At 39.0% G+C, this 15,397-nt stretch overlaps 1 protein-coding gene across 3 annotated transcripts in view; it reads left to right on the top strand.

Moving 5' to 3' along the window:
• Nucleotides 1–14,171, top strand: part of col7a1 (collagen, type VII, alpha 1) — a 79,321-nt gene extending 65,150 nt beyond the window's left edge. For 2 of the 3 annotated variants that reach the window (XM_081607202.1, XM_081607203.1), the window contains one exon: nt 8–952. In XM_081607202.1, coding sequence (XP_081463328.1) covers nt 8–382 — 375 coding nt within the window. In that variant the 3' untranslated portion in view covers nt 383–952. Of the gene's footprint in view, nt 1–7; nt 982–1,069; nt 1,151–2,651; nt 2,706–3,506; nt 3,561–3,639; nt 3,703–3,780; nt 3,844–4,009; nt 4,127–5,508; nt 5,587–5,973; nt 6,028–6,151; nt 6,201–6,410; nt 6,420–9,023; nt 9,108–10,150; nt 10,280–10,531; nt 10,694–11,035; nt 11,219–11,290 lie in introns of those variants that run through there. The other variant, XM_081607204.1, reaches the window with a different exon arrangement.
• Nucleotides 14,172–15,397: the final 1,226 nt, after the last annotated feature.

Raw genomic sequence — 15,397 nt, forward strand, 5'->3', positions numbered from 1 at the left:
TCATCAGGGTCTAAGAGGAGAACCCGGAGAGCGAGGGTCCACTGGTTTCCCAGGGGCCAGAGGCCCCGGTGGACAGAAGGCAAGTGACATCATTAAAAACCAAATCTGTCTGAGAAAAATGTTTAAACTGATAAAAAACATCAATTTCAGAACACTTGATTTGAAAAAAAAAATTAAAGGAAATCAAAGCAGAATGAATAAAAACTCAAAGGAGCAAAGCACAGTGATGAATTCAGGCAGCAGAGCAGAATTTGATTTAGTAACAAGTTTTGTTTTGGCAACATGCAAAGAAAAGGCAAAAATCAACGAGTACGTCTTGAAGAGTTTTCATACTGATGCAGACATTTCTGCAGTGGTATTGTTTTTATCAGCTAAGCTGTGAAAACGTGTATTACTAAAGCAGTGGCATATATTAATATTTCAACAGTTAATTAAGGACATTGCTGAAAACATCACTGCGTTTAGAGCTGCACCACATGTCCAGTGACAGTAGTGATTTTTTTTTTTTTTACTGAGTGAGGACAAAAAGGATGCAGTACGTGCAAGCGTATTAGACTGTAAGTGCAGTATATTCAAATGTGCTTGCTTTTAAGATTAAGAGACACAAGCACCAACATGCACACACACCAAATAGTTGAAGGTCACAGAAACACAGGCTGTTATTATATTAATGTGCCCTGCTGGGTGCAGTCTGTATTTTATAAAGTCAATCCTGCAGTTAGACTCACATCTAATGTGCTTTCTGTAGAGCAAATCTGCCCTGGCACATGTTGGTAATCATTTTTCCAAATAGGGTCTGTCTATGATGCCGATGAGAAGAAATGTAAAAAAAAAAAAGTAAATTAATAAGTATCATCATCGTCACAGCGTTTAGTAATAATGTTGCCTATCGCAAAGCCTTGGATTTTATCATTGTAAATTTTGTTTTTCTTTGTTTCTGCGCAGGGAGAGGCAGGCGATCCTGGAGTGCCTGGCGAATCGGTACATGTTTTCACTTCTCCATGTTCTGTATGCGCATATTTCATTAAGATCGGACACACTGGACTCTGTCTTGTCTTCTTTCTTCCAGGGTTTACCTGGAAAAGACGGCCTGGCAGGCCGTAGAGGGGACAAGGGAGAAGTTGGTGTCAGTGGACTGAGAGGAATCAAGGTATTGTAGTTGTCTGCGTTGCATTGAGTGTTTGGTTATTATGTGGTTTCAACCTTCCAGTAGTAGAGGGTGATGGCTGCTTCAAGGGTTTGGAGGTGGTCTAATCAGAGTTTAAATCCCCTTTTAACAATTAGGTGTTGTCAAGTGTCAACCTTTCATGCAGTCACATTGTCATCCCAATTTAGAATTTTTTTGTTTTTAATAAAATCACATTTATTGGAATCCCTTTGTTTATGATTTTCAACCCATTTTTACCCATAGCAGAGCACTTCTTCTTCTTTTTCTTCTCATCTTAACATTTCAAAATGTTGTAACATCATTTCTCTGAGGGATCTCCGATCTTGACTTTTTTGCATAGTATTTTTTTTTTTAGACCATCCATTGTTCGGGGTTCTTCTCTTTTACTTCCTTCTCTTCAGTTTCCCTACAGATATTGTCCTGTAGGGTATTAACGTTCTAGAGACTCCAATCTCAAGAACGTTAATTGCAGTGGAAGAAGTCTGATTTTGTGTCCGATGAATGATTTCCAAGTTGATTTGGTGTCACAGACCTCTGATGTCCTGAGAGAGACATCTACTGACGCGTGTTTTCGGTTTTATGTTGGGAGTACAAAAAGTTAGATTTTTTTTATTTTAAACCTAATTGATTTTTCTTTGGCCTCTAAAAAAGTTCCCAGAGCCTTTTTTGCTCTGAAGAAAGAAACCGGCCCACAGCGTCTCATGTTGTCCTACATGCTGACGAGTTAGCATGAGATTGTCATCCACACCTTCATTTTTTGGTCCAAGCAAAACTCACCTGAGGTGTTTGTTGCAGACAATACATCCCGAACACCCAGTTGACTTTCATAAATCATGCAGTGGTTGTCATGGCAACTGGGTGACTCCAAGATGCTGCAGTCCTCTTAACAGTAAGCATTGAAAGCGGCGTTAACCTCTGAGACGTCGGCGTAAACCGCACATGTTCTCGTTTACGGTTTAGTAAGTGTTACTTTCAGTTATTAAAGAAGAGGAAGAAAATGTCTGTCAAAGAGCACTATGCCTGTTACTACCAGGCATAGACGTGTCACTACTACTTCACCATGTAGTTTTAAAAGAAACGCCCCTGTGAGACATGGAAATATAAAGGATCTCACCATCTGTCTGCATTTTTTATTACCGTGCTGAATATAATCAAGTTTCTCTTTGGGCTTTAGACGGCTGCATTTCTCATCATGCTTTTATCGCATCCTGAGTGTCTGAACACACATTACCTATAAAATAACTTCATCCAGCTCCCCGTCATATACATACGGGTTGTTAATGGAAACTCGCTGCAGAAGCTGCTTTAAGTCCGTGGTTTGTGGAAGTCCATTCTGAATAACCTAAGTGATCAGTAAGAGAACCGTCCAGCCAGATGGGTTCTCTGCTCAGCTGCCGTGGTGCATTTATTTATTTATTTCCCCCCCCCACTTAAAGACTTGCAGTCTTTTATGTCTGTCAGTGATGATCTCTTGTGTTTCCAGGGCGACCGTGGACCCAAGGGGGCTTGTGGATCTGATGGACCCAAAGGAGAAAAGGTTAGCTCCTAAGACAGGGAAATGAAAACCGGATGTGTAGAATAATGCATGAGTGAACCTTTACAGGAGCATTTCAATAGATGAAAATATCAAAGATGAACGTCTTTATTAGTTCTTTTCAAAACGTTAAACTCACATATAAAGATTTATTACGCAGGGAGTGTTTATTTCTGTTTTTTACTATGACTAGAGGAGAATTCAGTTTTTCTGAGAATTAAAATATTAAATAAGAGAAATCCATAAAGGATTTTTTTTTTTTTTTGCATTGATCTAAAAAGATTTTTAATAATGTTGAACAACTTAAAAGTATGTCCGTGAACTCAATACTTGGAGGCCTGTTAGCATGAATCACTGAATCAATGCGGTGTGGCACTTTTTATGGCCGATGTCAGTGACGGTCAGCTGGAAAACATGATATGATGAGCTATGATAGTCTAGGCCATACCAGAACGTTTATCTGTTAAACCTCATTTTATTTTCAATGCTTAAAATTTCAAAGGGTCTTTTATTAGATTTGATTAACATTTAAAACGTATAACTGTGTAATTAAATGTATATACGTAACTTTCACTTTTTGAGTAAATTGATTTAATAAATTAAGAATTTGATCATATTGTAATTTAGTTGTATCTGTAAGCGATGATGATAATAACTGAAAAAATGTTACTATCATAATAAATGTTTTCTTTTTCTATCTAGAGGTCTACATAAATGTAACAATGATCTTAAATTAAATGTTTATTACTTTAATCGTCTGACATCTTTCCATATTTAAACTAAACGGTGTGTTTGTGTGTTCAGGGGGATTCAGGCGTTCATGGACGATCAGGCTTACCAGGAAGGAAAGGTGAACAGGTATGAGCGATGTCTGCACATAAACAAAACGATCTAAAGGTTTTCCTGCAGCTCATTTTTGCTATGTTCGTGTTTCCAGGGGGACGTCGGACCTGCTGGGGCGCCTGGCACGCCTGGAAAAGAAGGACTAGTTGGTCCCAAGGTATAAGGCAATATGCTTTCATTAATACTAAAAAATAATCCAGATGTCTAAACTAAAACATTTAATGTGTGTCTGTAGGGAGACAGAGGTTTTGACGGGGTCGCTGGACCCAAAGGAGCTCAAGGGGAGAAAGGTGAAAGGGTGAGTATTTAGGACATGAATCTTAAAGTATCTTCTTCTAATCTAATCATTTTTATTCATTACACATGTTCATCCATCATCACTGCGTCTCGCAGCGTCACCCGTTCTCAGGAAGTCACAAAACCTGAAATCCACAGTGAACTGCGTTTGTGTTTTTTTTAAACAGGGAGCGTCTGGTATCCCTGGTCCTCCTGGTCCCAGAGGGGCTGACGGGCCCCCCGGCTTGACTGGCCCACAAGGACTGGCTGGTGCTAAAGGCCCTGAAGGACTCCAAGGACAGAAGGTGACACTCCTCACTGTGGATTAATCTGATTCTACACCTACAGTACATGAATAATTTATAGGGAGAAAAAGACAGAGGATAAACACATCTCAGAAGTCTATTGGTGCGCCAAAAATAGCTTTGGTTCTGAAGTTGGAGTTGACACGATCTAATAATAGGCCTGAGAGTGAAGGAAGGATGTTACGACTGATATAAAAAGATTACAGTCTTTTTGTGCTCCTCCTGTCTTTGTTGTCCTCTTCCTTTTCCACTCGCCGTCTTCGATTGCCATCTATTCCCTCAAGTTGATTGGCACTTTGAAGGGCTCTCAGTGTGACTGGCTTGTCTGGTTCATCATCAAGTTAATAAAGGAAGCTGGTGACGGGGTGGATCAGGTCCCTGTGATGGACGCACCTTTCAGATAGAGACGCTATTTTCTGCTACACTGACGAAAAACATATCTTTGTCTTTACTGATCTTCACTCCTGCAAAATGGACATGGAAGGTGATAAATAGTGATATAAAGAGTTTTATAATTTCTTCATCATTAGTCGTGTTAATGCTGCAAATGGAGAAACTGCAGGAAGACATTAGGAGGGGAGAATCAGAATTTAAAAAAATAGATAATTGAGAACTAAAATGGCCCACCGGTCCAAAATGTTACCAAAGGCAACACCTGAACAGGATTACAAAGGAAATTTATGGTGCCTTTGAAAAGTATTTACAATGCCTGATTGTATCCGACTGATTCGTACAAAGATCTGAATAAATGTGGTGAAACTGGATCGATTTGTAGTTTACTTATTTAGCTCTCGCCGCTTAAGCTGCAGTTATTTTCCTCTCGTCTAAATCCAAATCCTTTCTACTTCATATAAGTAAGAGTCACATGGAAACAACCATCCATCCATGATCTACATTGAAGTTGTGGCTCTTTCGACAAAATGTGAAAAAAAAATGGGTGCAAGTACTTTTGCAAGGCACTGAGAGGCCCTTTTTTTTTATCATCGTCAAAACGATAATAAAAAAAATAATAAACTCACACAACCAGCTTTGTCCATTGATTTGTAGCTTCCTTTTTTTTTCACATCCCTATTGTAGGTGATTTTTCTCCCAGACCATTCTACTATAGCTATATAGCCCAATAAAAAGTAAATTACAAATGCAGTGTGTGTTCTGATGCGTGTTTATTGGAAGCAGCATTAATAACTCAGGGCAGCATTTATTTGCCTCGTTGTGCTTTGTCAGTGTTTGACCCTGCTGGTAGTCCACCAGTTTCCTTGAACAAGCCACTGACTGAAAACCTGCTAATCACTTGTACGCTCACACTGGACCATTGTTTTCTGTTCAACTCATCGATGCTTTTTTTTTTTCTCTCCCTCTCATCTGTTGTTATGTTGCATCAGGGGGAGAGAGGCCCAGTTGGTCCTGCCATGGTGGGACCTCGGGGCATCCCAGGAATCCCTGGCGAGCGAGGAGAGCCGGTTAGTATTCTGACCCTCGCTGTTAAGGTTTGTTTTGTTATACAGAATTTTTTTTTTTTTTTTTCAGAAATGCTTCATTTTTTCATTATTTATTGCTTTGACAAGTAGCTTTGATGGTATTTGGACCAAAAAGCTGATTATATAAAACGTCACTCAGACTTTAAAGTTGCGTTTTGCATTTCTTTTGCTCTTGCAGAGCTACAGCTCAGCTTAGTTCATGTGAGGATGCGACTGTGTGAACGGCTTCAGTTGCACGTCACTTTTGCTGATTTGACCTTCCTGCTTTGTTTGTTGATTTTGTTCAAACGTGGAACAAACTGGCCCGAGTCTATGTAGCCACTTCCCTGAAAGTCTCTTTGCTTGTCCTAACACCTGTCCACATTGCAGGGAGACATGGGACCAGATGGAGCCAAGGGAGACAGAGGAGAGCCGGGCATGACGGTCAGTGCGGCGTCGTTACCGCAGGGTTCAATGTGAAGACAGGAAATGACACGCATCCGCAGAGTTCTTGCTGTGCTGCTTCATAACACCGTTTCTGTCTGTCTGCTTCTTGTTTTATATTCAGGAGGATGAGATCAGAGAGTACGTTCGCGCTGAGATGAAACAGCACTGTGGTGAGTCCGTCAGCTTACGTGGCAAATTTAAAACATTGTTGTCCTCCAAGCTGAACTCCAAACTCGATAACAGAGCATGAGTCACAGTACTTTTGAAACTGTTTACGAGAAGCCGTAGAAAAACTGCAGCAACGTTGCATTTCTCAAAACTGATCTGTGCCGTTTTCTCTCTTTCTGATTCCCTGCGGTCTGTTTGACTGATCCGCTCAGCGTGTGGAGGTGAGTGAGCCGCCCCACTGCAGCAAGCAAGACAAAAAAGGCTTCGCTACACTGCAGTGAGAAAGTATTTAGCGCTTGTAGACTCCCTTTGTTCTGGCTTATTTTGTCACACGATAATGTTTTAGATCAGATAAATACTTCGGTATCGGAGATGTATGTCTCAAGTAAATGCAAAAAGGGAGTTTTCAAATTATTTCTTTGCTTACAAAAAAAAATACACTTTCCAAACCAACCAGGTCTGATGTAAAGATGCAGTAGCTTTATTCCTAATCAATGGATGTGCCACCTTTGGCACTAACCACTGACACATTTGCAATAACTTGCAATGATTTGATTCCTCTGTGAAGCAATTATTCCTTTCAGAATTGTTTTAATTCTGCTACATTGGAAGGTTTTCATTCTGATTCGGGTCATACCACAGCCACATGTACTGACACGCACACACACAAGCACACACACAAGCACACACACGCGCGCAGCCCCCCCACCCCCCTCCCCACCCCACACACACACACCTTAGAAATAACAGAATATTTTTCATAAGCTTTAGGTAATCTTGAAAGGAAAACCTAATTTTTCCACATAGGATCAGATTTGGTTTGGATACTTTTTTTCCCTTAACAAAAAAGGAAACATCACTTTTTATATTTACTTAGGTGAAAATATATTTGATACAAATTAAATATGAAGAAAAGCATAAAACAAAATCTTTTAAAACAAATTTTGCAAGTGCTGTTGTGGTGCAGGGCCAAGGCACAACCCATGTATTGAGGCCTTAGTCCTCATGCTGGTGGTTGCAGGTTCGATTCCCTGCCTGGTGACATGTGCCGCATGTCTTCCCCCTCTCTCATAACCCTCCTTCCTGTCAAACTACTTTCAAATAAAGTCCACTAGAGTCAACAAAGCCTTAAAAATTTTTTTTAGCAAAACTGTATGAACTCATTTGTTGTTATGGAGTCTGCAGTCACTTATACTTGATTTGAAAAAAAAGAGTGTACGTTTCATATTTTATTAAACAAAGTTACTCCACAGACAATTTTTTAAGCAATGTGACCCCATGCATATTTCATTTTGATTAATTTTAATACACCAGGAGTTAATTATTTGCATAAAACTCAACTTGTGCCCATGTTAATGTAAATAAATAAAAATGCAAATTAGCAAAAACCTCCCAAACGATGGTACTTACCCACATTCAAGCTAATGTGTTTGTTGTGTAAGTTGTTAATGAATGCAGGACAACACCAGTGTTATGAACCAGCATGAGATAAGTGATGCTGAAGCAGACTGCTAATGAATATGCAGAGAAAGTAGCCAAAGTCAGTTTCTCCTCATGTTTAATCAATGTGTTATTTTTCAGAAAAAAATATATTTGTTTCATAATTAACAACCTAACAAAGATTTTAGTCATCAGTTTGCTGCGATGGCAAACCAAATCTAAGTCCAGCTTAAATGACAGAAGTCATTATAAACTGGGATTTGAGTCTTGAAAGGATTAAAAGCCAATTTTGGAAAGATTGTTTCTGTTGATCAGTCTTGGGAGAAATTGGCGAATCCTTTCATCAGGTGTTTGTGTCAGATTGGTGGGTTGATTTATTATTATTTTTATTTTATCCTTTTCTTTTTGTGGTGCTTTTGGGATTGTTCATAGGTCGTATGGATGAATGTTATGCAGCAGGACTTGAAAGTTTATAAACTCTTTGGATGTTTCTGTCTTTTTGCATAAATGGGATTCAGAACCAGATTTTTTCTGAAAGTCGAATAAAAAGGATCAAATGAAGTTGAAATGATCCAAAAGACAAAAGTTCTGCTTTTGCTGTATGCGTTATATCATATGAAGAAATGCTGAAAGTTAAATGTTTGCAGTAATTGCTGATTACCTTGGAGGAATTATAGAACAGCTTTTCTTCTCTTTACTTCATTTCTTGCAGCGAGATTTCTTTTGGGTTAAGGTCAGAACTTTAACTTGGCCAGTACAACAAATAAAACTCATGTATATATTTTAAACCCCACATAGAAGACACAAGTGACAAAAAGTAAAATGATTCATGTGCAGTGAAAGATCCCCAAACCATTTCACTTGCTACAAATGACATATCAAATTTAACCTTATATCCATATTTAGACTATTTCTTCTCTTATTTAGCAGCTGTTTGTTTGCGTGTTTTTCATGTCATTTTATTTTATTTTGACTAAGTAATAGTCAGCATTTTTCAGCTTTATAAAGTGTTCTTTTGCATCATTCAGAAATCTGCTTCATTCTGCTGTTTAATTATGAGAAGGGAACTTCAGGAGGCTCTAAATTCAACGTTAAATCAGCTAAAATCGAGAGGATGAAACGGCATGAATAAAATTTCTGCATTTAATTTTTGAGGTCATGAAAATGTAAGAATAATGGGTCTCCTAATTATGCAAAAAAAAATAAATGCAAAGATTACCTAAACTTTCAAGCATCGGTGCTGCCAAAATGTTTCTTTCTTCTTGTTTCCTCATTTTATTTTTCCTTTTCTTGTCTGTGTCACCTACCTGGCCTCTCTCGCTCTCCGGATCATCTTTTTGCTCCTTTGCACCCATGTTCCTCTCCCTCCTGCCCGGCTCTCTCAGGTTCAGGCCCTGACACTCGGTCCCAGCCCACACTCAGGGCTCGACCTACGACAGAGCAAGAACTGGTACTGAACGGTGAGAAGGGTGAGTCTTTGTCCCACGGCTCTGCAGCTGACTTTAGTCCGTTTGTCTGTTCGTTATTAACAAACATGCAAAACCTGGTGGCGAAACACGTGGAGACCTCTGAGAACTGGGTGGTTTTCTGAGCTAGAAAACAGAGGACTCCACTTTTGACCCAGAATGTATTTGTCACGTTATGTGAAGACAAATACAAGAGTACGGTTTACCGACTGTTCTGACCTCACAGTGCCGACAGAGCAATTTAAAAGCTCTGATTAAAAAAAATAAATGCATAAAAAAACAACTAAAAAGAATCCAATATTCATGTTACACAAGCAGCAAAGTTTCCACTTGAATTTAAGGCAGTGATGGCCACAATGAAAGTCCTGTTTTCACTGAACTTGTTCTTCTCAGCTTTGCCACATTACTTTGATAGTTTGAGCCTTTCATTTATTCAGAAAGCTCCAATTTAAACAAACTCCCTGGTGAGCAGCACTTAACTGTGCTTCTTTAAGTTTCTTTGACCTTTAATCAAGAACTCCAGATCAAGTTTACTAAACACAATCAGTTCAAAGAGTCTGATGCAATGATTTAAAGGGAATGTAAGACAAAACTACACACCTTTCAGAACTTCCTTTTGCAAATACCCTTTACTACTGTGTTAGAATAAACTGTCTTAAATGAAGCCTTCAGTTAGATGACTTGATAAGCTGTAAACAAAACATATTAGTAACATAGAAACATGAAGTAACATTACATGTTACTTATCAAAAGTAAACAAAATAAGCAAACACCAATTCCAGTATAAGATGTAGGCCAATGATTGACTAAATTAATGTTTTTTTAACAAGTAATGGTCATCAAGTTTAGTTTCATGTTTCTGAGAATAAGTCTTGAGACTCAATTAAGAGTCTGGAAACGGACTCCGCCGTGGAACACTTGAAAGGCTCAGAACACACACTCTGTTGGCACTGCAAGTCATCATTACTCTTCACTCTGTCTGAGGGCTGGAGAGTTTCAGAGTCAGATGAAGGATTTTGATCAGTGTGATGCCACTCCTGTGTCAGGCCGGGAGCTGCGTGTGGTGGTAAACACCAACGACCCCGAATACGAGCACATCTACTCCATCGAGGCCCTGGACGGCCCCATGGACGACATGCTCTACTTCTCCACAGAGTCTGCCAATCTCACTGAAGGTACTCTACGTTTAATAAAGTTTTGTTATTTGTGAGTCAAGTTAAAATGTATGCCTTTAATTCAGTTTGAGACAGTTTACCATGTCTTCCTAAATGTCTTTGTTTCTGCAGCTGTGCAACGTCAATCATGACGTTGTCTCCATGACTTTCAGTTTTCCATTAGGATGCTTTTGCTCTTAGAATCACTGAAATGTTGGCACGTCTTTGTTTTCTGTCTCTGTAAATCTTTTCTGTCTCTGATTCCATCACCAGGCGAGGATTTTAAAACAAAAGCTGCCAAAGCCGATTCGAGCAAATCAAGCGGCGCTGCTGGGGCTCACAAAACAGCCGCCAGTCAGAAACAAGCAGAAGTCCCACCTCTGGCCGCAGACAAGTCCAGATCAGTCAGGCCCAAGAGGGCTGTGCAACAGGAAGGTAAAGCAATTCATATTATTTTTCATTTTGGGGACAAATTCAGGGTGAATTTTGCTGTCCATGTCTGATGTTTGGTCCTGTTTTTATCTTGCAGTAGGCAAGTTGTGCTTGTTAGTGACAACTAACAAGCACTTTCTAATAGTTATTCACATGAAGTAATTGATTTCATTCATGCATCCAGGTAGCAAAAAAAAAAAAAAGCAGCATCCCGTGCCTGCTTGTCTCAAACCCCCTCGCTTTCACTGCTCTTCTTCCTCTATTCCATTTTACCAGCACCGCGCTCATCCCTCGCTCTGTTGCCATTCATTCATGCACACTTTTTTACACGCGTGTGTTCTGCAGGTCCGACAGACCTCTGTCTGCTGCCCATGGACGAGGGCAGCTGTCAGAAGTACACTCTGCGTTGGTATTTTAACAGCCAGGTTCGAGCCTGCAGGCCTTTCATCTACAGCGGCTGCAAAGGAAACGACAACCGCTTCCTTCACCTGGAGGAGTGTGAGCAGGCCTGCCTCCGGGAGACCGAAGGTACATGAAGGAACAAACTGTTATTAGTCGAATATTAAGGGTCAGGATCTAATTAGGGCTGTGTTTTTGCAGATTCTCAACCCGTACAGACGACACGGTGATTGTGGCTACCTTCTCCTCCACCACAAGAATGTTTTTAAAGCTCATTATGTTTCAGATGTCAGTAGGTCTTTGTTTATTTATTGCCTCTTTACACCCAGTGGGACTTTACACTGTTTTTCAAAGGGCCGCGTTTCTTCCAAGTGGATATTTAGCGAAACAGAATCATTTTTTCAGTATAATATCAAATCCTTATTTGTCATTCTGACACCGAAAATGTGTCTTTGTCAATTTTTAAGACTTCACCACCGCAGAGCTAGTTCTCTCAATTAAACATTGCCGCCGCATTAAGGTGTTTTGGGACCGTCAGTTCACGTACTTCACTGCCAGTAAGACTAATAGGTGCAAATTAAGCAAGGACAAAGGCAAACAACTCAGCTCTCCTTACAGACTAGAGATTAACAAGACAAAGTTTTACAAGTAATTTAAGTTTGTTGATTTTCTTTTTTTTCCCCCATGTCTTCATTATCTTTTAATTCACTTTTGGACCAGTGGATTCTGGTCTTTGTGGCCCTGACACTGTTTCACTTTTTTTTTTTTTACCTTTCAAAAGTATTCACATCCCTTTGAACATTTTGCACATTTTGTCATGTTTAAGCCAAAATCTTTAATATATTCTGTTAGGATTTTATGTAATGAATGAACACAAAGTAGTACATAATTGTAAAATGGAAAGAACATGAGGCAGGGTTTTAATGTTTTATTTTATTTTATTTTATTTTTTTTTCAAAATTACATTTTTGACTTGACTTGGTCTTCAATCCCAGCTGCATGTTTCTTGGGGTATGTCTCTGCCAGTTTTGCTAGATGAATTTTTCTCCTCATCCCTGTTTCCAAATTATCTCAAGCTCAGCCAAATTGGATGTAGAGCATCCAATGTTTTTTAAATCTGGCCATACATACTCTGACTCTGGGCCATTCTATCAAATAGATGCTCTGGCTCCATATATAGGGGGGGGGGTTGTCTGTTGCATCAACCTTTGCCCCAATTTCCAGCCTTTTACAGCCTCTAAAAGCTCAATTATCCTGTATTCATCTCCTTACACTCTGACCAGCCTCCCCGTCGCCGCAGAAGAAAATTATCCTCACATTGTTTTAGGCATATGACCACCAGTTTTTCACAAGCAATCCTATCAGGAGCAACTTTCTTTTTGCTTCAATAGAGGACCGATTTATGAAGAGCACTGCTAATCGTCTTGTCAACAGATTCTTCTACCTGAGCTTAAAGTCTCTTCAGCTCCTCCAGAGTTACCGTGTGCCTCTTGGCTGTGTCTCTGAATAGTAGCAGTCCAGTTGGAAACAGTTTTAGAACCAGTTTAATCCAGTTTTAAATTTCCTCACAAATCGTCGCCGGCATGTGGTCCTTGGTCTTCACGATGCTGTTTGTTTTCCGTTGGTCACTAACAAACATCTGAAACCTTCACAACTTTATTTAAGGTGAGATTAAATTACACACACACAGGCAAACTCTAGAGGACTTCATAAAACAATCAGCTGCACTGGATTTACTTAAGAGAGTCAAGAGTAAATGGGACTCAATGCAAATGTGCACCACACTTAGATTTGAATTAAAAAAGACTAAATAATGTGAAGTCTGTGGTTGTAATGTGGAAAAATGTTAAAAAATTCAGTTGCTATGGAAGAATTTGCAGAGCACCATATGAATCAGGCATGATGGAGAACGCAGTCGGAGAAAAGTTGTGAATTCAGGAACAAAAAGTGAAATAGGTTGAATTTTTTCTGAAATTATCAAACTATTTGCTGATTTTGTAGATAAGACATTTGTGGGTATAATTTTCTAAATTTGCATCCTTTGAGACATTTAAAGATGAGAAAAATGCAATACATTTATTTTTCAACAATGAGGTTGATACAATTGAATAGCAAATATTACCCTGTAATTTTAATTGTGTTAAGTGAAAAGTTTTTATCTCTTAAAGTTTTGTTCCATTTAGCTCCTCCCAAGAAAATCGAAAGGTGTTTTTTATACATTATGCCTTAATTTAATCCTTTTATCTTTGAATTGCGCTAACTAAAAGTAAAGTTATTTTATTGATTTTCTCAATAAAATCTTTTTTTAACTTAGTTTTTTGAGTTTAGTATTCCAGGGTTAGCAAAAGGCTTTCCACCACCTCATTTAACTTTGAAAGCTACAGCATCAAATTGTTCTTACTGTAAATGTCCAAAATGTACCTAGTTTATTTTCATAATACTATCCGACTTAAGTTGTGTGCAGTTTTCTATTGCGTTCGTGATATGGTACTTATAAGAACTCCGATAACTTCAGTACGGCTTTAGTAATAACCGTCTGGGTCCAAGTTTGGAGAGCTTGTGTGCAAATTACATGTATTTTCTTCACATTTATTTTTTATCCAGGGACCAATATATGAGGTTTGTCATCTGCTGTACATTGTTTATTTTTCAGAGTTTTAAATGCAGATTCTCCAGATGCATAAAAATCTAAATTGAACCAGACTGATGCACCGACACATACTCTCTATGTAAAAAAAAAAAACAACAAAAAAAAAAAAAAACAGATGAGCAGGACCAAAATACCCTCCGGTTCGTCACACCAAAATAACTATGCAAGCATGACTATGTTGTTCTGGGTATCGTGTTAACGTCTGTTTTTAAAAATGAAGTATCAAGCACAGTAATTTGTTGTATGTATTGGTGTGTTCATTATTTTGGGGGAAAGTTGTGTCTATTTTCATGACTGCATGTTTACCTGCCAGAGAAAAGGTGCTATTTTTAAAGGTATTTTTATACTGTATGTTGAAGGTGTGAGCTTGTATTTTTGTGGTTTGTCGGTGTTTAACTATGTATTTCTAATAAAGCAAATGCTTCAGTGGTACTGGTGTCAGTTCTGTTCATCCTCTGTTACAGATGTTTTTGAACAGGTGGAAACGTTTCATTAACAAATCAGCACCTTGAGAATTAGCTTGAAACTGAAATCTGACGAAACGGCGACATTGACGAGATCATTTCTCAGTGGAGAATTTGAGGAGATAAAAAAAGAAAATTACGAGTGCGAGTGCAGGAGTGTGACTTATTAGTCGTTGTAATTTCATCAGCAGATTTTATTAATGAGCAGATTTTACGGCTGTCAGCCACGACTCCTCCTCCTCCTCCAGTGTTTGTCTTTGCTCCCTGCCCTCGCCTGATTTCCCCTGGTTCGTGACACACTCGCTCCGTATCTGCTTCGTCTGACTTCATCAGACCTCATGCAACTTTATCAACTCCTTCACCTCAGCCTGAATTTATGTCTTATCAAAGTCATCTCATCAGGTGCGGGCGGTGGTTATATTGGGTAGGACAGGACTGGAGTGCAGGGAGAGAGATGTAACATGTCAGGATGAAGAGGTGGAAAAGCCTCCCAACGCGAATGACAAGATTGAGTTAAAAAGGTCTGAGAACTGTGGGAATGTGTGGGATGGGAAATATTTGCACTTTGTAATGGGCCTCTGTTACTCAACATTGTTTTTGGTTGTTTTTTTTTGCCTTGGTTTTACTGTAAAGGGACCTATTTCACTTCCTTTTAAACTGGAGTTTCAGACCCCTGCTGTAGAGGCTAGATTTATACAAATGGTCCAATTTAACAAAATGCTAAACGATATCAAGAGAATGCAATGGGATCTTAAGTGTTTCATTCAGTGTTTGATTATGTGAGAACTTACTCTGTTATCATAGAGTAGGCATCAATTTTAAGCTGCCAGTTCTTTTATTAGAAAATAGATGTAGGTGGATAGTTATCCCTAAACAGCTGAGCTGAAACTCTGTTATTTTCTTCACGTGGACATATGTAAAATAAGGAACACTGGCGTCAACCCTGAATTACAGATGATTACTAAAGATTTCACTTCTTCTTGCTTAGATATTTTGTCTTGGCAAACAAGCTGCTGATTGTCTCCAGATGGCTGCGACAAAGCTCTCAACGAGAACAAATTGCAGAACACTCCTCCTTGTTCATCATCTCTTCTTCGTTGCTTTTACAATTAAAAGCTTTCATGTGTACTTACGGCCAGATCTGGACCTATTAGTGATTGCTTTGAGTGCCTTCCCATGGTTTTTCCATACAGT

The sequence above is a fragment of the Poecilia reticulata genome, chromosome 5, assembly GCF_904066995.2.
Source record: "Poecilia reticulata chromosome 5, P_reticulata-male-v2, whole genome shotgun sequence".
Taxonomy (NCBI): domain Eukaryota; kingdom Metazoa; phylum Chordata; class Actinopteri; order Cyprinodontiformes; family Poeciliidae; genus Poecilia; species Poecilia reticulata.